The 27,435-nt window shown below is 42.5% G+C and overlaps 1 protein-coding gene across 2 annotated transcripts in view; it reads right to left on the bottom strand.

The window, feature by feature from the left end:
• The window catches only part of PPP1R9A (protein phosphatase 1 regulatory subunit 9A), a 265,367-nt gene that overhangs the window by 61,756 nt on the left and 176,176 nt on the right, over window positions 1–27,435 (bottom strand). For both annotated transcript variants that reach the window (XM_075315675.1, XM_075315676.1), the window contains exons 5-6: window positions 20,598–20,702; window positions 8,937–9,072 (exon numbers count right to left, since the gene is read on the bottom strand). In XM_075315675.1, the coding sequence (XP_075171790.1) occupies window positions 8,937–9,072; window positions 20,598–20,702 (241 nt within the window). The remainder of the gene's footprint in view (window positions 1–8,936; window positions 9,073–20,597; window positions 20,703–27,435) is intronic.

The raw sequence follows: 27,435 nt of genomic DNA, 5'->3' as shown, positions 1-27,435 counted from the left end.
TGGGGTTTGACGTGTCATTTTCTTCTGCCTACCGCCCTGAAACCGTCAATCAGAAGATAGAAAAGACAAGTCAATCTTTGGAACAAATTCTGAGATGTTTTGTTGGAGGACTGGTCTTCATTTTTACCTCTTGCCTTTAACAGTCGGGTCAATCAATCCACTGGAACCTTGCCGTTTTTTTGTAATTATGGTTTTCAACCCCATTTTGGTGAATTTTGTAGGTTCAGTTCTGAATGTCTTGAGGTGAAGGTCACCATTCAGAAACTTGGGGATGTCTGGCGGCAGGTTCAAAAGAATTTTGGAGCAGCTCAGATTCACCAAAACTGGAAGGCTTATAGAAAACGATCCACTGATCTTGTCGTTAAAGTTGTTGATAAGGTTTCATTGTCATCCAAAAATATTAAACTTAAAGTAAAGTCGGCGCAGTTGGGTCTGAAGGTCATTCGTCACTATGAGATTCAAGAAGTGGTCAATCTGGTGGAGTTTAGGTTGAAGGTTCCCCATCTTTTGCATTCCAAACGTCGTTCCCAGATCCCTATTAAAGGAGTTTTGGGGGTTAAAGGAGTTTTGGGGGGTAAAGGAGTTTTCAATTTTCTCTCCCTCATCTCCATCTCCTCCGGTTTCCTACGGTAGCAGTTTAGAGTATGAGATACAGAGAATTGTCGACTCTTGGAGGGCTCGAAATTCCATTCAGTAGCTCATTTGTTGGAAGAGATATGGAACAGAGGGAGATCCTTGCTTCCACCCTGATCTGTGAAAATTGATAGTTTTATCAGGACCTTCCATTTAAGGTTTACTGGGAAACCTGGAGGTCCGGTGGCCCCCCTAGAAGAGGAGATACTGTCACAATTTTACCACTCATGGTGTCCTATGGATGCTGTTAGTGACTGCTCAGCCACCCTATAAGATAAAGGGCATGTTGGGTTGTCAGTATTGTGAGTGGCAACCCAGCTGTCCAATCTGAGGAAGGGGCGTGATGGGTTATTGGTATTGTGATTGAAAACCCAGATGCCCTATCAGGCTGGGCCTACAAGGGTTCCTACAGGTGTCAACCATTCAGACTATTTAGTAGGCTTGCGATGATCAGATCACTGCTAGTTGTAGCTTTGCTCAGTGGTGTTTGTCCTATATTTCTGATCTTGGATTTACCTTTGACTACTTGCTTGGATTATCCTTTTTACCTTGACACATTCTGACCCTGGACTTTGCCTCTGACTATCCATTTGTCTTACCCTTTTGCCTTTGACGTACTCTCCTGGCTTTTGACCCCAGACTCTTTGACGTCTCCACCTGACGGATTGTCCATGAGAAGTGCCTCAGTGTCACACATCACTTAGGTAACTGGTTACTGACCCTGACTTGCTCCTGTTTACTGTCTTGTGTTCCTGTCTTTCTGTTACTAACTTGGATTGTCTGATCTTGAGTTTTTAATGTTAAAAAAAAAAATACTGCAATACTAAAAGACAAAAAAAATGCAACGAGCCGTGGCGCGATTCTCCTCTGATCAGCCGAAGGATGAAAATGGAATCACGGAGCCGCTTTCCTTTTTTTAATTGGAAGATTTAGATGATGAATTGAAAAGCAAAGCTTTGGAGACACTGAAGAACCAAATGTCTGTGAAATAGCAGATTGCTCGATAGCCAGGATTTCATCCGCTGCAGACGGCCGCGCCGAGCACCTGTCTCATTAACATTCCCTGCACCGCTGCTGTGTAATTTGATTATCTGCTGCAGGAAATATTTAATGCCACTATTTATGTAAGTGACGCACTCCAGACATTTAATAGTCTGTTTTTATGGAAGCCGAGGTGGCTGATCCGAGTGAAATTAGAGCGGAGGCTTCAGAGCGGCTTCGGGAGTATTCCCTGGGGCGGCGCTCGGAGATGCTACATCCAGGTCAGTGTGTGCGCAGAAAAACAATCGCTCAAGAAGTCTGCAGAAGAGCGGAGCAGTGCGGTGCGCAGCATGTACCTAGAAAAATAACCCGCAATGGCAGATCCGCCGTATACTATGGCAGGGGGGGAAAGTGCCCGTCAGACCTATACTAAAAAAAAGGGTAAATATATGAAAAGCCTAAACTCATATAAATAAGAAAAACAGTGCTAGATACATTCTATTCAAGAGTTAAAGGGGAATTAAAGTATGACGACCCTCAGCAATTGCTGAAATGACGGGAAGAGGAGCTCAGGCTCAGCTCCGATTGGGCTTTACCCACATCTCAGAGGAGCAAAAGCAGAGCCAATATCACCTGAACGGGGACGGGGCTTCTCTCAGCAATCACTGAGGTCCAGATAAAGAGTGAGAGAGCTCATAAATCTAAGTATTAGGTTCCCCCCACCCCGAACCTGAGTGACAGCTACTCTAGCCCCACCCTGAGCCTGAGTGACAGCTACTCTAGCCCCACCCTGAGTGACAGCTATTCTAGCCCCACCCTGAGCCTGAGTGACAGCCACTCTAGCCCCACCCTGAGTGACAGCTATTCTAGCCCCACCCTAAGCCTGAGTGACAGCTATTCTAGTCCCACCCTGAGCCTGAATGACAGCTATTCTAGCCCCACCCTGAGCCTGAGTGACAGCCACTCTAGCCCCACCCTGAGTGACAGCTATTCTAGCCCCACCCTGAGCCTGAGTGACATCCACTCTAGCCCCACCCTGAGTGACAGCTATTCTAGCCCCACCCTAAGCCTGAATGACAGCTATTCTAGTCCCACCCTGAGCCTGAATGACAGCTATTCTAGCCCCACCTTAAGCCTGAGTGACATCTACTCTAGCTCCACCCACCAAGCCCGACTGACAAGTATTCCAGCCCTGCCACCGAGCCCCACTGAGAGCTATTCCAGCCCCGACCACCCAGCCCAACTGACAGCTATTCCAGCCCCGGCCACCTATCTTGACAGCTATTCCAGTCTCCGCCCACCAAGCCTGACCGCTATTCCAGCCCTGCCCCCACCCAGTTTGACTGAAAGCTATTCCAGCCCTGCCCCCACCCAGCCTGATATATATTCCAGCCCTGCCCCCACCCTGCCTGACTGACAGCTATTCCAGCCCCATCCCTCAGCCTGACAGCTATTCCAGCCCTGGTCACCCAGCCTGACTGACAGCTATTTCAGTCCCAACCCCCAGCCTGACTGATAGGCTGGGTGGGCAGAGACTGGGCTAACAGCTATTCCAGGCCTGCCAACCCCCTCAGCTCGACTGACAGCTATTCTCCCATCCTAACAGCTATTCAATCTGCGCCCACCCAGTCTGACAGCTTGTTGGAAGAGGTTAGTCTTCAGGTTCCTCTTGAAGCTTTCCACGGTAGGGGAGAGTCTGATGTGCTGAGGTAGAGCGTTCCAGAGTATGGGGGATGCACGGGAGAAATCTTGTACGCGATTGTGGGAAGAGGAGATAAGAGAGGAGCAGAGAAGGAGATCTTGTGAGGATCTGAGGTTGCGTGTAGGTAGGTACCGGGAAACTAGGTCACAGATGTAGGGAGGAGACAGGTTGTGGATGGCTTTGTATGTCATGGTTAATGTTTTGAACTGGAGTCGTTGGGCGATGGGAAGCCAGTGAAGGCATTGGCAGAGTGGCGAGGCTGGGGAATAGCGAGGGGAGAGGTGGATTAAGCGGGTCGCAGAGTTTAGAATAGATTGGAGGGGTGCAAGAGTGTTGGAAGGGAGGCCAGAGAGCAGGAGGTTGCAGTAGTCGAGGCGGGAGATGATGAGGGCATGCACTAATGTTTTTACTGATTCTTGGTTAAGGAAAGCACGGATCCGGGAGATATTTTTGAGTTGTAGTCTGCATGAGGTGAAGAGGGCTTGGATGTGTGGCTTGAAGGATAGAGCAGAGTCGAGGGTTACTCCAAGGCAACGAGCTTGTGAGACTGGGGAGAGTGAGCAACCATCAAGTTTGATGGAAAGGCTTGTTGGAGGAGATGAGTGAGGAGGGGGAAAGACAATGAACTCTGTTTTGCCCATGTTAAGTTTTAGGAATTGCGCAGAGAAGAAGGATGAAATCGCAGACAGACATTGTGGAATTCTGGTTAGTAGAGAGGTAATGTCAGGTCCAGAGAGGTAGATCTGTGTGTCATCGGTATAGAGATGATACTGAAAGCCGTGGGACTCTATGAGCTGTCCCAGGCCGAAGGTGTAGATGGAGAACAGCAGGGGTCCAAGAACTGAGCCTTGGGGGACACCGACAGATAGGGGGCGAGGTGAGGAAGTGGTGTGAGAATGGGAGACGCTGAAAGTTCGGTCGGTTAGGTATGAGGAGATCCAAGATAGGGCCAAGTCTGTAATGCCCACAGATGAGAGAATCTGTAGTGGGAGGGAATGGTCTACGGTGTCGAAGGCAGAGGACAGGTCCAGGAGGAGGAGGACAGAGTAGTGTCGCTTGGCTTTAGCGGTTAGTAGATCATTGGTGACTTTGTTTAGGGCAGTTTCAGTAGAGTGATGCGGTCGGAAGCCAGATTGTAGCTGGTCAAAGAGGGAGCAGGAGGAGAGGTATGAGGACAATTCAAGATGGATATGCTGTTCCAGTAGTTTTGAGGCATAGGGGAGAAGTGATATGGGGCGATAGTTTGACATATAATAAAAACATGTAAAAACACATCAAAATGTAATCATCAGAGTAGATTGCTATTGTACATTTTGGTGTGGACATCTCTAGGAAGGCCCCCACCAGGAACAGCGACCTCTGCACTTCCTAAATCTACTGTACTTATCTGTTCATGGCAGTAATATGTATGTGAACTAGAATGAAGGATTTATTAGAAAAGAAATTATAACAAAGAGCATTTCACACATGCGCATGCACAGGATTTCTGCTGGGGCGTTTACAACAAACTGTGCATGCGCAAGATTTCTGATAGGGCATACAACACATATTGTGCATGCGCAAGATTTCCAATGGGGCAAATATAGAATGCTGTGCATGTGCAGGGTTTCTGATGGGACAAATATAGCATGCTGTGCATGTGGAAGATTTTTCACAGAGTGCATAACACATACTGTGTATGAGCAAGATTTCTAATTGGGCACTGAAAACATACTATCTAGGTGCAAAATGTTGCACGTGATATACAGAACATACTGTCTATGAGCAGGATTTCTCACTGGATATGCAAATCATAGTGTTCATGCACAGGATATCTGATGAGAAATACAGAACATACTGTGCATGCACAGTATTTGTGATGAGAAATACAGAACATACTGTGCATGCGCAGGATTTCTGATGAGAAATACAAAACATACTGTGCATGCGCAGGATTTCTGATGAGAAATACAAAACATACTGTGCATGCGCAGGATTTCTGATGAGAAATACAGAACAGACTGTCCATGCGCAGGATTTCTGATGGATAATACAGAACAGACTGTGCATGCGCGGGATTTCTCATGAGAAATACAAAACAAACTGTGCATGTGCAGGATTTCTGATGAGAAATACAGAACAGACTGTGCATGCGCAGGATTTCTCATGAGAAATACAAAACATACTGTGCATGTGCAGGATTTCTGATGAGAAATACAGAACAGACTGTGCATGCGCAGGATTTCTCACTGGACATACAAATCATACTGTGCATGTGCAGGATTTCTGATGACAAATACAGAACAGGCTGTGCATGCGCAGGATTTCTCACTGGATATACAAATCATACTGTGCATATGCAGGATTTCTGATGGGAAATACAGAACAGACTGTGCATGCGCAGGATTTCTCACTGGACATACGAATCATACTGTGTATGTGCAGGATTTCTGATGGGAAATACAGAACAGACTGTGCATGCGCAGGAATTATCACATGTCTTGAATGTACAGTTTTTTAGTGATGCTACATTATTTCAGACACCACCATGCAAAATGAAAAAGATGAACTGCACAAGGTCCGTCCCAGATAAGCCTGAATTAGAATTACAGAACGGCATATCTAGTGGCAAAAGGACTGAAACAATGGATGGATTGCACTATGCTTTCCTAATGACACCTACACTTTACTTATATACCTTCAATGATTCAATGACTGACACTTGTACCCTAGGAAGGGAATATCACTTAAAGTGAAACTTTCAAGCTCATGAGGCTCCTTTGCTGGACTATCTCTAAAAGAAGATTTTAAACACCTCCGATGACTATCAAAGGGGTTTGATGATGTTATAGTAGGGAAGCGATTTAGTCAAGTCATCGCACCGGACTGCCTAATCAAAAGAGGAGCTGAGTGTTCTGGCAGGTCGGAGGAGGTAGGATTAGGTTTGGCAGCCACAACATATTAACCTGGTCTTTGGAGAAGGGTCTTACGAAGCATTTTGCTCTACTCGAATGGCCGTTTTCTTCCAAAAGCAGCGCCACACCTGCCTACAGGATGTGTGTGGTACTGCAGCTTAACCCAAATCACTTCAATGGAGACGAGAAATGCAATACTGGACACAACACTATTTATAAAGAAACAAAATCCCCAAAATTAAAACTTGCCCCAATCCTTGTTGGAGCACTACCCAGTGACGCGTATCATCAAAATTAGAAACATACAATGGATTGGGATTATGGGTCAAAATTAACAGAAAAAAACCTCGGCAGCAAAAAAAAAAAAAAAAAAGAAAGATATGACAGAAATGAGCAGATGACATTAATAATCCAGGCCGCGTCCCAGCTGGTGCGGTTCATGTGCAGTTCATGCTGCTGCAAATCTGGAACCAGTCCAGAATCGTAGAAAAATGACAGGACGCAATAAATAAATCACATAAAATATAACAAAGCTCGAAATTTGCTTCAACCCTGTTGTATGATGAAGTCTGCTCCACCTGCACAGAGAAAATGCTCCACCATCAAAGCTGGATTTTTAGTGCAAAAGAGGAAAATGGATCCGCACACGAGTTAAAAATCCCAAAAACTTTTTGCCATCATTCTAAAAGAATGTCTATGACAAATTCCAAATCTGTTCATTATTCTAGGTGCATCCTCAAATCATTCAACTTTTAACTTTTAATAAAACTTTATTTTACTACCATTTTTACCTTTTTTTTTCCTTCAGTTTGGTGCCTAAAAATTTTCCTGGAAACATCAACAAGTTGCTGTTAACTGATCTCATATTCTGCTACATGTCTCTGTTTAGTACAATCTCCTGCTGTAAACAGGCTGTAATAATAACCACTGGACAGGACTAATATCAACGGGTGGTCCCTCTATATTAGGGGCAGATGGACATCATCGATATATCGACCACCTGCAGACTATACAATTTGTATCCTTTAATAACAATAATTACATGAATCTTAATTTTACAGCAAATATACAAAATCTATTGATTAATTTTATTAGATGTACCACAAAAAAAGAGTGGTCCCTCTATATAAGGGGCAGATCGACCACCTCCAGACTATGCAACATGTCTCTTTTATTAACACAAATCACCGGAATCTTAATTTTACAGCGAATTTACAAAAAGATCTAAATTAATGTTATTAACTGTAACACTAAAAAAAAAAAAAGATGTTCAGAAACTGTATCGGAATGTTCAGAAACTGTATCAGAATGTTCAGAAACTGTATCGGAATGTTCAGGAACTGTATCGGAATGTTCAGGAAATGTATCGGAATTTTCAGGAAATGTATCGAAATTTTCAGAAACTGTATCGCAATGTTCAGGAGCTGTATCGGAATGTTCAGGTACAGTATCGGAATGTTCAGGAAATATATCGGAATGTTCAAGAAATTTATCGGATTGTTCAGAAACTGTATCGGAATGTTCAGAAACTGTATCGGAATGTTCAGAAACTGTATCGGAATGTTCAGAAACTGTATCGGAATGTTCAGGAACTGTATCGGAATGTTCAGGAAATGTATCGGAATTTTCAGGAAATGTATCGGAATTTTCAGAAACTGTATCGCAATGTTCAGGAACTGTATCGGAATGTTCAGGAAATGTATCGGAAAGTTCAGGAAATATATCGGAATGTTCAGGAAATGTATCGGAATGTTCAGGAAATGTATCGGAATGTTCAGGAAATATATCGGAATGTTCAGGAAATATATTGGAATGTTCAGGAAATATATTGGAATGTTCAGGAAATATATCGGAATGTTCAGGAAATATATTGGAATGTTCAGGAACTGTATCGGAATGTTCAGGAACTGTATTGGAATGTTCAGGAAATGTATCGGAATGTTGAGAACAAAATAACATTAACATCTATATAAAGTCCACACATATTTGATATTACTAGCATAATTAGAAAATAAATTCCAATGTTCTATAAATTGCTTAGAAAATCCTTACTACTTTCATTAAGTTGAAGCCAAAATATCCTCCATGGTGGGTAATTTGCTCTCCTCTTGTCTTTTTGTTAGGGATGATTACTAACAGTATGTGCCCGAAGGGTTTTTTTTTTAATGGGTTTTATTTTATAAAACAGGTCCACTAATAAAAAAAACCCCAAACCTTAAAAATGTCTCAAAAAAACTCTTAAAAGACTCTTTCTATTCATCTCCATTGTAAAGTCACTTTGAAGATCATATGTTTGGTTTTTTTTAGTATTTTTCTTCCTCAACAGTTTCCAAAAAAATGCCAGGTGAGAGAAAAGACAGTCCATGTCAATTCTAGAATACGGTTTCTAATGGAATCCACTCCAAACTAGGCACAGTCCAAGTAAAAGAATAAAAAAAAAACACTTCAAGAAAATAAAACATTACAAAAACACTTGAAACTCTTCAAAACTGCACATAGAAATTGAAAAACTTCAAAAAAACTCTACAAAGAAGGAGCATTTCCAGTAGAAAAAGCCTTGGTTTGACCTCTCCAAAAAACTCCATGAGCACACAGGCTAGCACTCCGATCTGGTCACACACCAATGACTTCTACAGGTGCAATACTTCAATGTGCACTTGTTGCAAATAAAAACCTTTTAACTTTAAATAAGCATTAATAGAAACCCATATTACTATTATTATTACCTCGTCATCATCAGCGTCATATTGTGCATAGTGCTGCTCAAGCATCTCCCTCTGACGACGCTCCTGCTCCAGAGTTTGGCTGATCAACTGGGCAACCTCACTGATCTGTCCGGGTTTCTCACGTCCAATAATAAATCTGTACAATTAAAATCACAGAGATTAATAGTCACAAAATAACTTAACCCCCTAACCTACAAGAATATATTAATGTATCTACTATAATACTGCCCCTATGTACAAGAATATAACTGCTATAATACTGCCCCTATGTACAAGAATATAACTAGTATAATACTGTCCCTATGTACAAGAATATAACTACTATAATACTGCCCCTATGTACAAGAATATAACTACTATAATACTGCCCCTATATACAAGAATATAACTGCTATAATACTGCCCCTATGTACAAGAAAATAACTACTATAATACTGCCCCTATGTACAAGAATATAACTACTATAATACTGCCCCTATATACAAGAATATAACTGCTATAATACTGCCCCTATGTACAAGAATATAACTACTATAATACTGCCCCTATGTACAAGAATATAACTACTATAATACTGCCCCTATGTACAAGAATATAACTACTATAATACTGCCCCCAGGTACAAGAATATAACTACTATAATACTGCTCCTATGTACAAGAACATAACTACTATAATACTGCTCCTATGTACAAGAATATAACTACTATAATACTGCCCCTATGTACAAGAATATAACTACTATAATACTGCCCCTATGTACAAGAATATAACTGCTATAATACTGCCCCTATATACAAGAATATAACTGCTATAATACTGCCCCTATGTACAAGAATATAACTATTATAATACTGCCCCCAGGTACAAGAATATAACTACTATAATACTGCTTCCATGTACAAGAACATAACTACTATAATACTGCTCCTATGTACAAGAATTTAACTACTATAATACTGCCCCTATGTACAAGAAAATAACTACTATAATACTGCCCCTATGTACAAGAATATAACTACTATAATACTGCCCCTATGTACAAGAATATAACTACTATAATACTGCCCCTATGTACAAGAATATAACTACTATAATACTGCCCCTATGTACAAGAATATAACTACTATAATACTGCCCTTATGTACAAGAATATAACTACTATAATACTGCCCCTATGTACAAGAATATAACTACTATAATACTGCCCCCAGGTACAAGAATATAACTACTATAATACTGCTCCTATGTACAAGAACATAACTACTATAATACTGCCCCTATGTACAAGAATATAACTACTATAATACTGCCCCTATGTACAGGAATATAACTACTATAATACTGCCTCTATGTACAAGAATATAACTACTATAATGCTGCTCTTATGTACAATAATATAACTACTATAATACTGCCCCTATGTACAAGAATATAACTACTATAATACTGCCCCTATATACAAGAATATAACTACTATAATACTGCGCCTATATACAAGAATATAACTACTATAATACTGCCCCTATACACAAGAATATAACTACTATAATACTGCCCCTATATACAAGAATATAACTACTATAATACTGCCCCTATGTACAAGAATATAACTACTATAATACTGCCCCTATGTACAAGAATATAACTACTATAATACTGCCCCTATATACAAGAATAAAACTACTATAATACTGCCCCTATGTACAAGAATATAACTACTATAATACTGCCCTCTATGTACACGAATATAACTACTATGATACTGCACCCTATGTACAAGAATATAACTACTATAATACTGCCCCTATGTACAAGAATATAACTACTATAATACTGCCTCCTATGTACAAGAATATAACTACTATAATACTGCCCCTATGTACAAGAATATAAGTACTATAATACTGCCTCCTATTTATAAGAATATAACTACTATAATACTGCCCCCAGGTACAAGAATATAACTACTATAATACTGCTCCTATGTACAAGAACATAACTACTATAATACTGCCCCTATGTACAAGAATATAACTACTATAATACTGCCCCTATGTACAAGAATATAACTACTATAATACTGCCCCTATGTACAAGAATATAACTACTATAATGCTGCTCCTATGTACAATAATATAACTACTATAATACTGCCCCTATGTACAAGAATATAACTACTATAATACTGCCCCTATATACAAGAATATAACTACTATAATACTGTGCCTATATACAAGAATATAACTACTATAATACTGCCCCTATATACAAGGATATCACTACTATAATACTGCCCCTATGTACAAGAATATAACTATTATTATTATTATTATTTATTATTATAGCGCCATTTATTCCATGGCGCTTTACAAGTGAGAGAGGGTATACGTACAACAATCATTAACAGTACAAGACAGACTGGTACAGGAGGAGAGAGGATCCTACCCGCGAGGGCTCACAGTCTACAGGGAATGGGTGATGGTACAATAGGTGAGGACAGAGCTGGTAACTACTATAATACTGCCCCTATGTACAATAATATAACTACTATAATACTGCCCTCTATGTACAACAATATAACTACTATAATACTGCCCCTATGTACAAGAATATAACTACTATAATACTGCCCCTATATACAAGAATAAAACTACTATAATACTGCCCCTATGTACAAGAATATAAGTACTATAATACTGCCTCCTATTTATAAGAATATAACTACTATAATACTGCCCCTATGTACAAGAATATAACTACTATAATACTGCCCTCTATGTACACGAATATAACTACTATGATACTGCACCCTATGTACAAGAATATAACTACTATAATACTGCCCCTATGTACAAGAATATAACTACTATAATACTGCCTCCTATGTACAAGAATATAACTACTATAATACTGCCCCTATGTACAAGAATATAACTACTATAATACTGCCTCCTATTTATAAGAATATAACTACTATAATACTGCCCCTATGTACAAGAATATAACTACTATAATACTGCCCTCTATGTACACGAATATAACTACTATGATACTGCACCCTATGTACAAGAATATAACTACTATAATACTGCTCCTATGTACAAGAATATAACTACTATAATACTGCCTCCTATGTACAAGAATATAACTACTATAATACTGCCCCTATGTACAAGAATATAAGTACTATAATACTGCCTCCTATTTATAAGAATATAACTACTATAATACTGCCCCTATGTACAAGAATATAAGTACTATAATACTGCCTCCTATTTATAAGAATATAACCACTATAATACTGCCCCTATGTACAAGAATATAACTACTATAATGCTGCTCCTATGTACAATAATATAACTACTATAATACTGCCCCTATGTACAAGAATATAACTACTATAATACTGCCCCTATATACAAGAATATAACTACTATAATACTGCGCCTATATACAAGAATATAACTACTATGATACTGCACCCTATGTACAAGAATATAACTACTATAATACTGCCCTCTATGTACACGAATATAACTACTATAATACTGCCCTCTATGTACACGAATATAACTACTATGATACTGCACCCTATGTACAAGAATATAACTACTATAATACTGCCCCTATGTACAAGAATATAACTACTATAATACTGCCCCTATGTACAAGAAGATAACTACTATAATACTGCCCCCTATGTACAGGGATATAACTACTATAATACTGCCCCTATGTACAAGAAGATAACTACTATAATACTGCCCCCTATGTACAGGGATATAACTACTATAATACTGCCCCTATGTACAAGAAGATAACTACTATAATACTGCCTCTTATAGACAATATAGCTACTGTACAGCTTTCTAGACAGAGTGAAACAACACTAAGTAATGTAAAATTTCAAGTCTAATGTTGCAAAATGTAATCGGGCACTTGAAGGACGGCCATAGATGTAGCTCTTCTGTGGACAGTAATTCATTAATTTGCATTACACATATAAAAAATGAAAAGCACTTAGACATGAGAATGTGCCACTAAATCACATTACACCCATGGGTCATAAAGCTCTCACCGCCGGCGCTGCTAATTAAGACAATTGGCATTCAGCTGGAATACTCCCTAATTGGAAAAAATCACCTTACTTTATAAAAAAAAAAAAAAAAAATCGATTTCCCCGTAGTGCCTGTGACAGATATAGCAGGCGCCCGGCATTTCCATTAAGATATGAATGGAGGCATTTCATTATTTCAGAATATAGAATTCCAGATTGTCACTCGGCCAACTCATTTCCAAAAGAAGCCTGTGACGACGCAGCCTGAAACGCGTCCAGCGCAGTGCGGCCGCTGCCAGGACACAAGGAAAAGAATCTGCCCCAATATTTCCACTATGTGACAGGTCACTAATGTGTACGTTAGTTTTAACATTCTGGAAGGAGCCGATCCTAATAATATAAGAAAAGCGATTCCAAAAGGATCATAAGTAAGAAAGATGTTCCTTCTCATATTGGTATTCTTGTCCATAGAGGGCAGCATTACGGTATAATCTATACTCACTTTTTAAAAATATTCCAAAATAAATCTGAAAGCTGACAACCCCCTTTTTTTCAAAGCAAGTTTTGTGCTTAGTGCAGTTGTCAGTGCCCTTCCCCCACTTTATAAAGTGCGTATATGCAAAATGCAACCTTGTACTCCACCGATTGTTCTATGCCTTCCATTAAGCTAAGGTATAAGATACATAAAGCATTCTCTCCTCATATACACGACTCACAAAAAGTTTGCGATATTTGGCTTTCGGGTGAAATTCATGGAAAACGTAAAAAGTTCACGTTATAGTGATATTTTATCATGACAATTGGGACATTTAAGTGGAAGCAGCAATGGGGATTTCCTCATTTCAAAGTATTTATTGAAATAAAAGCCAACACCAGTGGTGGGTCTACTGCCCCCCCCCCAAAAAAATATCAGGGTCTCAATAACTTGTAATGTGGCCTTGAGCATCAATTACAGCTGACAACAAAGCCTCCTGCTGGTCACAAGTGGAGTTATTGTCTGTGGAGGGATGGCATCCCACTCTTCTTGAAGGGCGTCCCTCAGGCCATTGAGGTTCTGGGATACAGAGTTACGGCCTCTACATAGCGACTCAGCTCATTCCATAGGTTTTCTATGGGATTCAGGTCTGGAGAAAGTATAGCCGCTCCATTTGAGGTTCCCCAGTCTCCAGCAACCGTTCCCTAATGATGAGACCTCAGTGAGCTAGAGCATTATCATCCACAAAGATGGCATTAGGCTGGTGTTGTTCATGCAGAGGCACAATGACTGGATTAATGAGGTTATTCCAGTAGTAGGGGCTGTCACTGTACCATCACACATTGTAGGTCCGTTCTGTACTGACTAGACACACCAGGCCACACTGTAACACCACCACCAAAGGCTTGTCTGATGACAGCAGTGACTGATGAATAGAGCTCTTTTTGACGTCTCCACCATTTTTGGTGACCTTTATTTCTACTCAGCATGATTTGAATTTCATCAGTTAACAGTACTGAGGCCATTGGTCCCTCGTCCAGTGTAGATGACATTTGTGCCTGGTGGTGCGGTCGGGTATGTAAATAAAACCTGTATCTTGCAGGTCATCTAGCATGCAGACCACACTGATGTAAACGGTTTTGAACGGTGTGACGTGATACTTGGTGCCTCTCACCTCCCTTAAATGTGCCTGGAGTTGTGTGGCATTCATCATCCGGTTCTGCTGCACATTGTTCACAATGAGGTGGTCCTCAGTGTGGGATGTGGCCAGAGGACGTCCACTTCTCTGCCTTTCTGTGACTCTTACAGTCTCTCTGTGTCTCTGTACAACCTGCTGGTGACACTCTAAGCTCAGTGGTCACTCCCATCTGAGAACATCCTGCTTGAAGCCTCACAATGGCGCGATACTGCTGAGCAATTGTCAGGTGTCCTCCTGGTCTCATGATGTCAAAATGTGAACAGCATCATGAGGAGGACTGTGTAATACCAATTCTAATGGAACCCAAAATTTATTGGGTGATTCATGGATCAAACTCCTGGTGTGAATTTTGCCATTAGGCTCCTTGTTAGAGAACAGCAAGTTGTGCAAAAAGTCCTGAAACATTGAACAGTTGGACGTGAGCAACCAAAAGATTAGAGAAGGTCACTTGAGAAGGTTAGAGGGCGTTATAGGGTCAACCTGAAACTTTATCTGACAGCCAAATATCCCAAACTTTTTGTGAGTACTGGTATATACATATTAGGTGGGCACTCAGGTGAAGATAGGCTTTGTAAGGAACAGGAACCACTTGGGTTTCCCTCTGGGATGTGCAGGTGCCCGGGAATAATCGGTATTCTCACAATGGGGCAGTAAAACAGAAAAAAAACTGTGGAAATAAAAGCGCAGATAGGGTATTACCCCAATATATGCGGGGTGAGGAGAGGGGAGTAATATACTCACCAGATGCAGTTGTGACAGTCACAACTACTTTACTCGCGTGAATAACTTTGATCAAGGCTGCAGCCACCCAAATGGCAGATAACAGAGAGGAGTAGAGAGGGGTGATTAATGCCGCGCCGATGATCACTGTTCAAATGTCAGATTAACGTGTCTTTATTGTTGGCATAGGTCTACGCGTTTCAGGAGCTCTGCTCCCTTCCTCAGGACCGTCAAGCACCAAAGAAACATCAAATCACAGATTTGATGTTTCTTTGGTGCTTGACGGTCCTGAAGAAGGGAGCAGAGCTCCTGAACCGTGTAGACCTATTGTTTCTTTGGTGCTTGACGGTGCTTGACGGTCCTGAGGAAGGGAGCAGAGTTCCTGAAACGCGTAGACCTATTGTTTCTTTGGTGCTTGACGGTCCTGAGGAAGGGAGCAGAGCTCCTGAAACGCGTAGACCTATGCCAACAATAAAGACACGTTAATCTGACATTTGAACAGTGATCATTGGCGCGGCATTAATCACCCCTCTCTACTCCTCTCTGTTATCCACAATGGGGCGGTAACCATAGGTAGATTATGTGTAACTGAGAAGGCTATATGTCCGAGTAGCTACAATATGTGACAATTACAGGAGCTATCACCACAAGAGGCAAAAATTGGTCTTGTGCATACAACAGATTTTTCTGCGGCAAAAAACGACATTGTTGTCAGGAAAAAAGTTGCGTAAAATGCGCTTATTTTTATGCATTTTTCTCTGTTCATTTGACGTGGTAGAGTTTCGAAAAAAAAAAATAAAATTATTTGATGGTTCAAAACCGCAAGGAAACAGTAATCAGTGTGCATGAGATTTTGGAACTCTTCCTAATAGCTAAAGGAGATAGCTAAAGGAGGTATCACATCACCACTACGAAAGGGACAGTTTCAGTAGGTATCACCACTATGAGAGGAAAAACTACAGGAAGTATCACCCCTATCAGAGTGTCAGCTAAAGGAGGCATCGCCTACTGTACATGAGAAAGACAGATACTGGACGAATCACCACTATGAGAGGGAAAGTAAAAGGAGGAATCACAACCATGAGAGGGAAAACCATAAAATGTATCACCACTCTGAGAGGGAACGTAAAAGGAGATATCATGACTACAAGACAGTCAGTTACAGGAGGTATCACCACCATGAGAAGGACAGGTACAGGAGGTATCACCTACACAAGAAAAAAAAATGCTGGAAGTATCACCACTGCAAGAAGGTCAGTTACAGGAGGAATCACCACCATGTGAGGGACAGCTACAGGAGGTATAACCACACTGAAAGACCAGTAACAGGACATATCGCCATTACGAAAGGGACAGTTTCAGGAGGTATCACCACCTTAAGAGGGACAGCAACAGGAGGTATCACCTATACAAGAAAAACAACTACAGAAGGAATCACCGCTATGAGAGGGTAAGTTACAGGAGGAATGACCACCATAAGAGGGACAGCTACAAGAGGTATCACCACTATGAGAGAGAAAGTCAAAGGAGGTATCACCTCAATGAAAAGGACAGCAAGAGGAGGTATTACCTATATAAGAAAAACAACTACAGAAGGAATCACCACTATGAGAGGGTAAGTTACGTAAGTTACAGGAGGAATGACCACCATAAGAGGGACAGCTACAAGAGGTATTACCACTATGAGAGAGAAAGTCAAAGGAGGTATCACTTCCATGAAAAGGACAGCTACAGGAGGTATCACCTATATAAGAAAAACAACTACTGGAGGTATCACCACTACAAGACAGTCAGTTACAGAAGGTATCACCATCATGAGAATGATAGCTACAGGGGGTATTACTTACATTAGAAAGAAAACTACTGGAGATATAACCAACCACATCACCACTATGAAATGGACAGTTTCAGGAGGTATCACCACCATGAGAGAGACAGCTACAAGAGGTATCACCACTATGAGAGAGAAATTAAACGAGGTATCACTTCAATGAAAAGGACAGCTACAGGAGGTATCACCTATAGAAGATAAAACAACTAAGGGAGATATCATTACTAAAAGAGGCTCAGTTACAGGAGGTATCACCAACATGAGAGGGTCAGTTATAGGAGGTAACACCACTATTAGACAGTCACTTACTGGAGGTATCACCACCATGAGAGGGACAGCTACAGGAGATATCACTACGAGAGGCTCCGTTACAAGAGGTATCACCACCATGAGAGGGACAGCTACAGGACATATTACCACTACGAGAGGGTCAGTTACAGGAGGTATCACCACAATGAGAGGGACAGCTACAGGAGATATTACCACTACAAGAGGCTCAGTTACAGGAGGTATCACCACCATGATAGGGACAGCTACAGGAGATATTACCACTACGAGAGGGTCAGTTACAGGAGATATCACAACCATGGGAGGGACAGCTATAGGAGATATCACCAATATGAGAGAGTTATGCTGGCGTCACATGGGACGATATATCGGGCGATCTCATGAGCGACGTGACACGCCCAGATCATATTTACGATTTGCCGAGATCGCTCATAGGTCGTTTATTTGCTGTCACACGTAACGCTCTCAAAAACGACGCATCAGCGATCAACGATAAATTGTTTGACCCAGGCGGTCGTTTGAATGTTGTTCGTCGTTGGCAAGGTGTCAAATGGAGCAATATGTCGGCTGCATCCCCAAAAGCAAACAATTTTTTAAAAATGAACGATGTGTTAACGATCCACGATTTTCATCCTATTTGAGATCGTTCAGAGTCGCTCGTAGGTGTCACACGCAACGACGTCGCGAACGATGCTGGATGTGCGTCACGGAATCCGTGACCCCGACGACATATCGCACGATAGATTGTCCCATGTGACGCCCGCATTAGTTACAGAAGGTATCACAACTATGAGAGAGTCACGTACAGGAGGTATCACTACCATGAGAGGGTCAGTTACAGGAGGTATCACCACTAGTAGAGTGTCAGTTAAAGGAGGTATCACCACTATGAGAGAGCTACTGGAGTATGACCACTATGAGAGGGACAGTTATAGGAGGTATCATAACCATGGTAGGGACAGCTACTGGAGGTATCACCACTATGAGAGGGTCAGTTACCGGAGGTATCACCACTACGAGAGAGTCAGTTACCGGAGATATTGCTGCCAGGATAAAAGCAGGTTATGGAAGTAATACCACCATGGGAAGAACAGTTTGCAAAGGTGTCACCACTGGAGGGATCATTACTAGTGGACGGCACCAGCTCCAATAGTGGCACAGTTACCAGAGGTATTACCACCCCGAGAAGGATTGTTTTCGTGGATTGTATCTCCTCCCAAGTGAATGGTGCACCCTCAACTATGGAAAACATTGTCGTAGGGAATCTATGGTCTCTAAAGTTGGGGTGACCGGACCTCCCCCAGCTTCCGTGCATAAATCATAAATGCTTTTGGTAATCCGCGGCGTGTGCGCTGGATATGCAACTAATTTCCTTCTATAATTTCCTGTTTCTTGTGCGAGGACTTGACAACATGATGTTCCAGCTTTGTGATTGAAGATCTGTGCTGCAATGCACTTTACTCAGCAAAATTCTGCCTGTGCAAAACATGATTTGTGCAAAGTCTGCAAAAAAAAAGCAAAAAAGTCTTCCCGGCTGAAATGAGTGCAACTGTCTGATTTTGTGATGCTGGGGCCTCCTGAGTGGGGACCTCATATGGCTCCATGCTCCTTACTCCTCACAGACGGAAAATCCAGAAAACACAGCCAGTGTGGGCCGGCCGACGCTCGGCGTCACCTTCTGCCCTCAGATCTCATCCAGAAACCTATTATTTGGGTTATCTTTACATCATGAATCTACCAAATCCACACCATGACCTTCCTCAACTCTCCAAATTCACAAAAAAACGCAAGGTGTGAACATACACTAACATGGCAGATACAAATTCTGGGGAAAAGTGTTGCAAAACCTAACCCAGCTGGGCCAATAGTTTGTTGCATTACCAAAAAACAGCATTTTGCAAATGGATATGTGCTGCAAAATGTTTTTGTTTTTTTTGTAACATGACCTCCATTGGTCCTGCTGGGCTAGGGGTGGCTGTTTCTCCTACAAGACTAGATCTTTAAGTTTACAGGTTTAGAAAACTAATTTACCTATGAGTTCACAGCCGGTGTTCTCTATATTACATACAGTAGGAGAGTGGCCACAAGAAGCTCCGGAGGACTCGTGCTGCAATGGTTTTATTTGGTGTAATACTCCATTTCTCCAGTGGTGGTGCTGTGGGGAAATGAATCAATTCTTGCTGTGTTTTTTCTTGGGGCGATGGGTTGGGTATCCTCATTGATGGGATTGTTCAGAATACAGAGACCCTTTAAATTTTTGCTGGAGCGAGGGGTCGGAATCCTCATTGATAGGTGTATCGCTCACAGTTATGTGAGAGGGCAGCGAGTGGGATTTGTGCACCCACTGGGCCAAGGGGGGGTGCTGGGCTTATCATTTAATGGGAGGGGCTTAACTAAGCACCCAACGCGAGGCGGACACCATGTACCTCTCCAACCGGGACTAGGGCAGCTCACCCCAGGACAGGTGACGGACTCAGGAACAAGCGGGATGACTGAAGCAGGCTGGTACAGACAGGAATGGCAGGTACGGCAGGGGCAGACAGGTATAGGAAGGCAGCTACAGGTGACGGACACAGGGGTAACGGGACCTATCAACTAGCTAGCAGACTGGAACACTAACTAACTGAATGCACTGCGTAGGCACCTCCCCTAATAGGAGGGTGCCTTAAATACACAGTGCCTCTCAGCCATTTCCTGGAAATATCGCATTGGCACTTTATGAGGAGGGCTGGTGCGCACGCCCCCGTCTTAGGTGCACTCCTGGGAACCCTGTGCGGCATGTACAGGGCCCAAGAGGGGATGAAGGCAGGAGAGCACGTGGAAGGTGTCCCGGCAGCAGGGCAGAACGGGACCCGGCCGGGGCAGTGAGTAAGTCAGCGTCCCTGGAGGGACGTCGGCGCTACAATGGGATTGTTCACAGTAGAGAGCCCCTTTACATTTTTGTATTTTTGCTGGCGTGATGGGTCAGAATCCTCATTGATGGGAATGTTCAGAGTAGACAGCCCCTTTAAATTTGCATATCATCTTATATCTGCACACGTTATTGGTGCAAAGAGCAGAGTCCACCTATCACAAGATAACGTCATTACCTGACTTTTCCTTTGGTGTTTCGGAGAACAGTGGCTGCAAAATTTTGGGTGACGCCAACCAGACTAATCCCATCTACTTCTAAGATCTGATCATTTACAAGAATCCTGGAAAAATAGAAAGAAATAAACACGATAAGAAAACATAAAATGTGAATGTTCGTTCCTCAATACCCTTTTTGAAAATTGAGCACTCCTTCAGTTACCACTGGGGGGACCCTACAAACCTTAATAACCCAAATTCAATATTATATCAGTATGCAGTAAATTTGAAGGCTCCCCCTAGTGGTGACTGCAGGTAGACAGAATTTTATCATTTATCTTTTTGGATATCCAGAGGACTTGGATCCCTGTATCAGCTACAATCCTTATAATAAGAGTTCCCCCCCCCCCCCCCCCCGCTCCCGATTCTGGCATTTTCCTTTTGTTTCTGCACCTCTCCTCTAACTGTAGTCCATTTATACAACGGGGTGTGGTCCTCACAAAGAAAAACTGATGACCACTCCCACTTGGCTTAAAAAGAACCCATATCTCGGGACCAGGGCAGGAGCAAAAGAAAGTGGAGAACAGGCTCATTTACACCTGGTAAATATAAACGATATATTTAAAATAATAGAACACGAAACACAGTATACATCAAGAATATAAGTCAGACCCCAACTCTACTGTGGAGACCCGCAAGGAGGGGGTCATTCTGGATCCTATAGAATCTTGTCTCCATGTCTGGGTATCGTGCCCATGTGCGTGGTGGAGACTGATCATCCTGAGCAATCATGGAGGTGTGGGTAGGAATGTACATGGCAGGCCTGGATATTAACACTTTGCTATATGACCTGAAGAACAAACGTCTTAATAATATAGGTTCACCAGGGAAGGATAACGCACCAATAGAAAACTAGGGAACGACAGTGAACCACTAGGACACCAGGGATTGACAACACAAAAGTAGCACACCAGGAAAGGACAATGGACCACAAACACATAAAGGATGGACATTGCACTAGTAGAATACCTGGGAAAGACAATGCACCACAAGGACACCAGGGATGGACAATGCACCACAAGGACACCAGAGATGGACAATGCACCACAAGGACACCAGAGATGGATAATGCACCACAAGGACACCAGGGATGGACAATGCACCACAAGGACACCAGGGATGGACAATGCACCACAAGGACACCAGGGATGGACAATGCACCACAAGGACACCAGAGATGGATAATGCACCACAAGGACACTAGGGATGGACAATGCACCACAAGGACACCAGAGATGGACAATGCACCACAAGGACACCAGAGATGGATAATGCACCACAAGGACACCAGAGATGGATAATGCACCACAAGGACACCAGAGATGGATAATGCACCACAAGGACACCAGAGATGGATAATGCACCACAAGGACACCAGGGATGGACAATGCACCACAAGGACACCAGGGATGGACAATACATCACTAGAAACCAGGGACTGATAGTGCACCACCAAGACACCTGAGAAAGACAATGTACTATTAGGACACCAGGGATGGGAAATGCATCACAAGGACACCAGAGACATACCACTAGGACACTAGGGATGGACAATGCACCACAAGGAACCAGGCATGCATCAATGGGACGTCAGGGATGGACAATGCACCATAAGAACACCTGGGAAGTACCACTACGATACCAGAGATGGATAATGCACAACAAGGAAGGATTGATAGTGCACCACTAGGACACCAGTAAAGGACAATGACCCACAAAGACAATGGATGCAAATTGCACCAGTAGGTCACCTGGAAAAGACAATGCACCATTAGAACACCAGGGATATACAATGCACCACAAGGACACCAGGCATGTACAATTAGGACACCAGGGTTGGACATTGTACCATTAGGAACCAGGGATTGACAGTGCACCGCTAAGACACGGGGAAAGACAATGCACTACAAAAGGCACAAAGGATGGACGCTGCACCAGCAGGACACCATGGAAAGACAATGCACCATTAGGACATCAGAGATGGACAATGCCCCACTAGAACATTAGGAATGCATGAATAGGACACCAGGGATGAATAATAAGGATACCAATGGTGGACAATGCACTGCAAGAATTTCCAGATATGGACAATGAGCCTTTAGGACACCAGGAATGGACAATGCATCACAAGGATACCATTGATGGGCAAGTTATCTTTAACACACCAGTTATAGGGAATGCACCACAAAGACACCAGAGATGGACAGTGCACAAGTAGGACACCAAGGATTGGTAAGATGGACAGTGCACAAGTAGGACACCAAGGATTGTTAGTCTACCACAAGGACAATAGTGATGGACAATGCACAACCAGATCCTCAGGGGACAAAAAGTTGACAAGTGGCTCCTAGATTACAACTAATTTCTTAATAATAAGATGAAGACATAGTGTACAGGAATCAAATAGATCAGCTGTGATTGAGACTGGATCACTAGGAAATGCAGAACAGAACACTGGGCTACCAGGGATGGATGATGGATCGGATCAAAGCAAGACGCACATTATGGACCACTACAGATTGGTGGTATCTAAAGCGTTGGCTCAAGTAGTGGAGATTGTACCCCTAATTGCACCCCCAGAACAGCAAGGACAGAGTGATCTGGAATCAACATTAAGAGGGGGCAGGTAAAAGAACAAAGCAAGTGTATAATGTACTGGTGACCAATATACTCAATGCCAGGCAGGAGCTGCTAAAGCACGTAAGAATTTAAGGGGCAAAATTGACCACTACGTTATATAAGTATAATATTAAAATGTTGTTCCAGAAGAATAGTAGAAGAGTCAGTTGCTCTTTAAATTGCAGCTTTTAACTGTTTTTTTTGGGATCCTCGGACTTTGACAGAAGCGGAACATGTGATCTTGGAGGATGTACCCGTATCACAAAGACTCATCAGGCAGATCCATGACTAACGCTGCTCCCATCAGCCCGGCAAGTGTGAAATAACTACCCGCAGACCAACAATTATCTGGTGAAACAGCTGTATGTGCACTAATTACGGGGCTCGCTGAAATATCTGCCGCCCCGTACCTCCCTCGCAGGCTGCCTAATTACTACCATAAGAACCTTTTTTCGGCTAATTTTTTTCCACAACGGCGAAAAGACCATCCTGCAACAATATATACGCTATATACAATAATGGAGCTAAACTTAAAGGGAACTTGTCTGGACAATTTTAGGACTGATTATTATAATAGTTGTACGACAGAACAGATCGTAAAGAACAATAAAAGTAATACATAACTTGTAGCAAATTAGGCTGTAAGGGCATTAGAGGCATGACCTTTTGCTAAAAATGCATTGACAGGCCCAGCCCACTCTTCCAGGAAGGCTGCAGCAGTCACTGGCTGCAGCGGTCACTGTAATTTGCTCATCTCTGACTATAAGTTCACCCTAATGACACTTCATTATCTCCCCTGAAATAGGATTGATGCACTTCATGCAGAAAGGACAAATCTTCCTTAAAACGTTGCCAAAGTCAGCCACAAGGGGGAGCAATTCAGTGACTTCAATGGGACACGTAAGTATACGGATGATTGCTGTGAGCTCCCTCTACTGGTGGCTGCAGGTAGCCAGACTGTGATCACTGGATTCAGAGGTGACGGTACATGGATACCTGTCGTACCATCTATATACAGTGTGTCCACCCATATCCTGTTCAACGCCATTAACTTGAGAACGGCGGCAGCTATAAGCATAGAAGTGGTGTCTAGGTATAGTAAAGTAGCCATACGCTACGCAATGAAACCACCTATAGCGCCACCTGGTGGAAAACAACGGAGATAGCATTTTTATCTCAAAAAGGGAACGAGATAGAGAAAAAAAGTGAATTACAAAGTTGTAGGGCATCATCAATTCAATACGAATCTACAACTTGCATACAGAAATGCTATGATATGAAACCCATGACCCCCCCCAAATCATTGAATGCTGGTCACGCATATGGCGCTCATGTAACTTTGATGCTCCAAGTGGCCCCCGTCAGCTGCAATGCACATCTGGACTCTGCACAGTATACTGTATCTTGCTGCACGTTGTGCAATATGGTAGGTGACACGTTTGCACAAGCATCTGTGATACATGGTCGTAGGTCCTGCAATGTTGGTGGAGGGGTCGCATACTCCTGTTGTTTGATGTGACCTCACAGAAAGAAGTCCAATGGGGTCAGGTCAGGTGAGCGGAGGTCACTCCACACAGCCACCATACCCAATGACTTGTAGGAATGTCTCCATGTCGTATCGCTTCACGTCCGCAGCCTTGTGAGTTTTACACGTTCTAATCATAGCGTTTCTGTATGCAAGGTGTCGATTCGTTTTGAATTGATGATGCCCTACAACTTTGTAATTCACTTTTTTTTTCTCTCTCGTTCCGTTTTCAAGATAAAAATGCTAACTCCGTTGTTTTCCACCAGGTGGCGCTATAGGTGGTTTCATTGCGTAGCGCATGGCTACTTTACTATACCTAGACACCGCTTCTATGCCTATAGCTTCTGCCATTCTCAAGTTAATGGAGGCGGACAGGATATGGGTGGACACACTGTATAGGTATGAAGTCCCAGCAATTTCCAAAATCCCGATAAACACTTTCCACCTGCAATAACAGGAAGAAAATAAGACGTCTCGCAAAGATTGTCAGATTCTATCTGTGGGGGGAGGGGGACATCGATTTCGACCTTTAAAGGTTATCCTGATCCAGAATATCACATTGTGAATATTTTCTTCTATAAAGACATATTTGATGTCTCTATTATGGGAACATCAGATCCTAAAAAACTATCGACGGAATTTTTTTGCTTTATTTTTAATTATTTTGACCACATTTTTTTTTAAAAAAGACACGGTGGTCGTATGTTACCTTTCACCACTTCTGTACTGGGTTTACTTTTGTTTACATGCAAGTCTGACACCTATAATTTTTCGTTACAATATCCCAAAAAGTTTGGAGGGGGGATAGTTGATGAATGGTGTAGATTGAGGGGACCTTTCCCCAAATTTGTGATGTTGAACTGAATAGATGATGTAATGGTGGCCGCAGAGAGGAATGATATTTGTGGGTTTGTTTTAATTTCACCTTTCAGTTGTGTAGATATGAGCAATTACAATATTTGGTAGCTAATGAGTTCATTTGAGTTAATTCTAAGTGGGTGTTATCAGAGAGTTTTCACTGGGGGCGTGTACTTCTTCTCCCTGTATGATGCTGACCAATCACAAGCAGGAAGCAACATTCAAAAGAAAAGAACACGCCCCCATCATAGCTTAGAGCAGGCTACTCCTGTGTGAGACATATAACGACAGATAGCCCTGATCTTATTGTGAAGTCTTTACAAGTTGCTGTGAGCAAATCAGACATAAGTGACTACAGACACCTTTAAGCTTTCATCTCCTGGCAGTCCAAATGGGGGGAGGGTCTGTGCAGCAGAGTTTAGCTCTGTCACATTACAAACCCTTTGAGGGTCAGTACAGCAGAGTGTAGCTGTCACATTAAAAACCCTTTGAGGGTCATGGCGGAAGAATTTAGCTGTGTCACAACACAAACCCTTCAAGGGTCAGTACAGCAGAGTGTAGCTGTCACATTACAAACCCTTCAAGGGTCACTGCAGCAGAATTTAACTGTGTCACATTACAAACTCTTCGAGGGTCAGTACAGCAGAGTTTAGCAGTGTCACATTACAAACCCTTGGAGGGTTAGTACAGCAGAGTTTAGCAGTGTCACATTACAAACCCTTGGAGGGTTAGTACAGCAGAGTTTAGCAGTGTCACATTACAAACCCTTGGAGGGTTAGTACAGCAGAGTTTAGCAGTGTCACATTACAAACCCTTTGAGGGACAGTACAGCAGAGTTTAGCAGTGTCACATTACAAACCCTTTGAGGGACAGTACAGCAGAGTTTAGCAGTATCATATTACAAAAACTTCTAAGGTCAGTACAGGAGAGTTTATCTGTGTCACATTACAAACCCTTCTACCAGCTTTGCTCCTCTCATAGCACTGTCAACTCTGCTACACTGCCTATCTAGAGATGAGACAAAGGTATCAGTAATCACTTATGTCTGATGTGCTCACAATACTTGCAATATCTCTGCAGTGAGATCAGGCTGTCAATACATCTCACACAGGAATAGCCTGTTCTAAGCTATTATGGGGCCGTTTTTTTATTTCTTCCCCTGCTTATGATTGGTCATTGTCATAGAGAAGGAGAACACACCCTAAGTGAAAACTATCTGAACATTCCCACTTGGATTTAATGAAAATTAACTCATTACATACCAAATACTTTGATTGCTCCCAGATCTCTGTGGTAGAGCCCATGCACCGTCGGCATTTGCCAGCTGTAGTTGTCCGGGGTCTAGTGAGTGCAATGTTTTTGGGGGGCTGTCTGCTTTCTTTTGGGGCTGTCTGCTTTCTTTTGGGGCTGTCTGCTTACTTTTGGGTCTGTCTGCTTACTTTTGGGTCTGTCTGCTTTCTTTTGGGGCTGTCTGCTTACTTTTGGGGCTGTCTGCTTACTTTTGGGGCCGTCTGCTTACTTTCGGGGCTCTCTGCTTTCTTTTGGGTCTCTCTGCTTTCTTTTGGGGCTGTCTTCTTTCTTTTGGGGCTGTCTTCTTTCTTTTGGGGCTGTCTTCTTTCTTTTGGGGCTGTCTGCTTTCTTTTGGGGCTGTCTGCTTTCTTTTGGGGCTGTCTGCTTTCTTTTGGGGCGGTCTGCCTTCTTTTGGGGCTGTCTGCCTTCTTTTGGGGCTCTCTGCTTTCTTTTGGGGCTCTCTGCTTACTTTTGGGGCTGTCTGCTTTCTTTTGGGGCTGTCTTCT

Source organism: Anomaloglossus baeobatrachus, chromosome 6, assembly GCF_048569485.1.
Source record: "Anomaloglossus baeobatrachus isolate aAnoBae1 chromosome 6, aAnoBae1.hap1, whole genome shotgun sequence".
Classification (NCBI taxonomy): domain Eukaryota; kingdom Metazoa; phylum Chordata; class Amphibia; order Anura; family Aromobatidae; genus Anomaloglossus; species Anomaloglossus baeobatrachus.
This window is presented reverse-complemented; position numbering and strand designations above follow the sequence as displayed.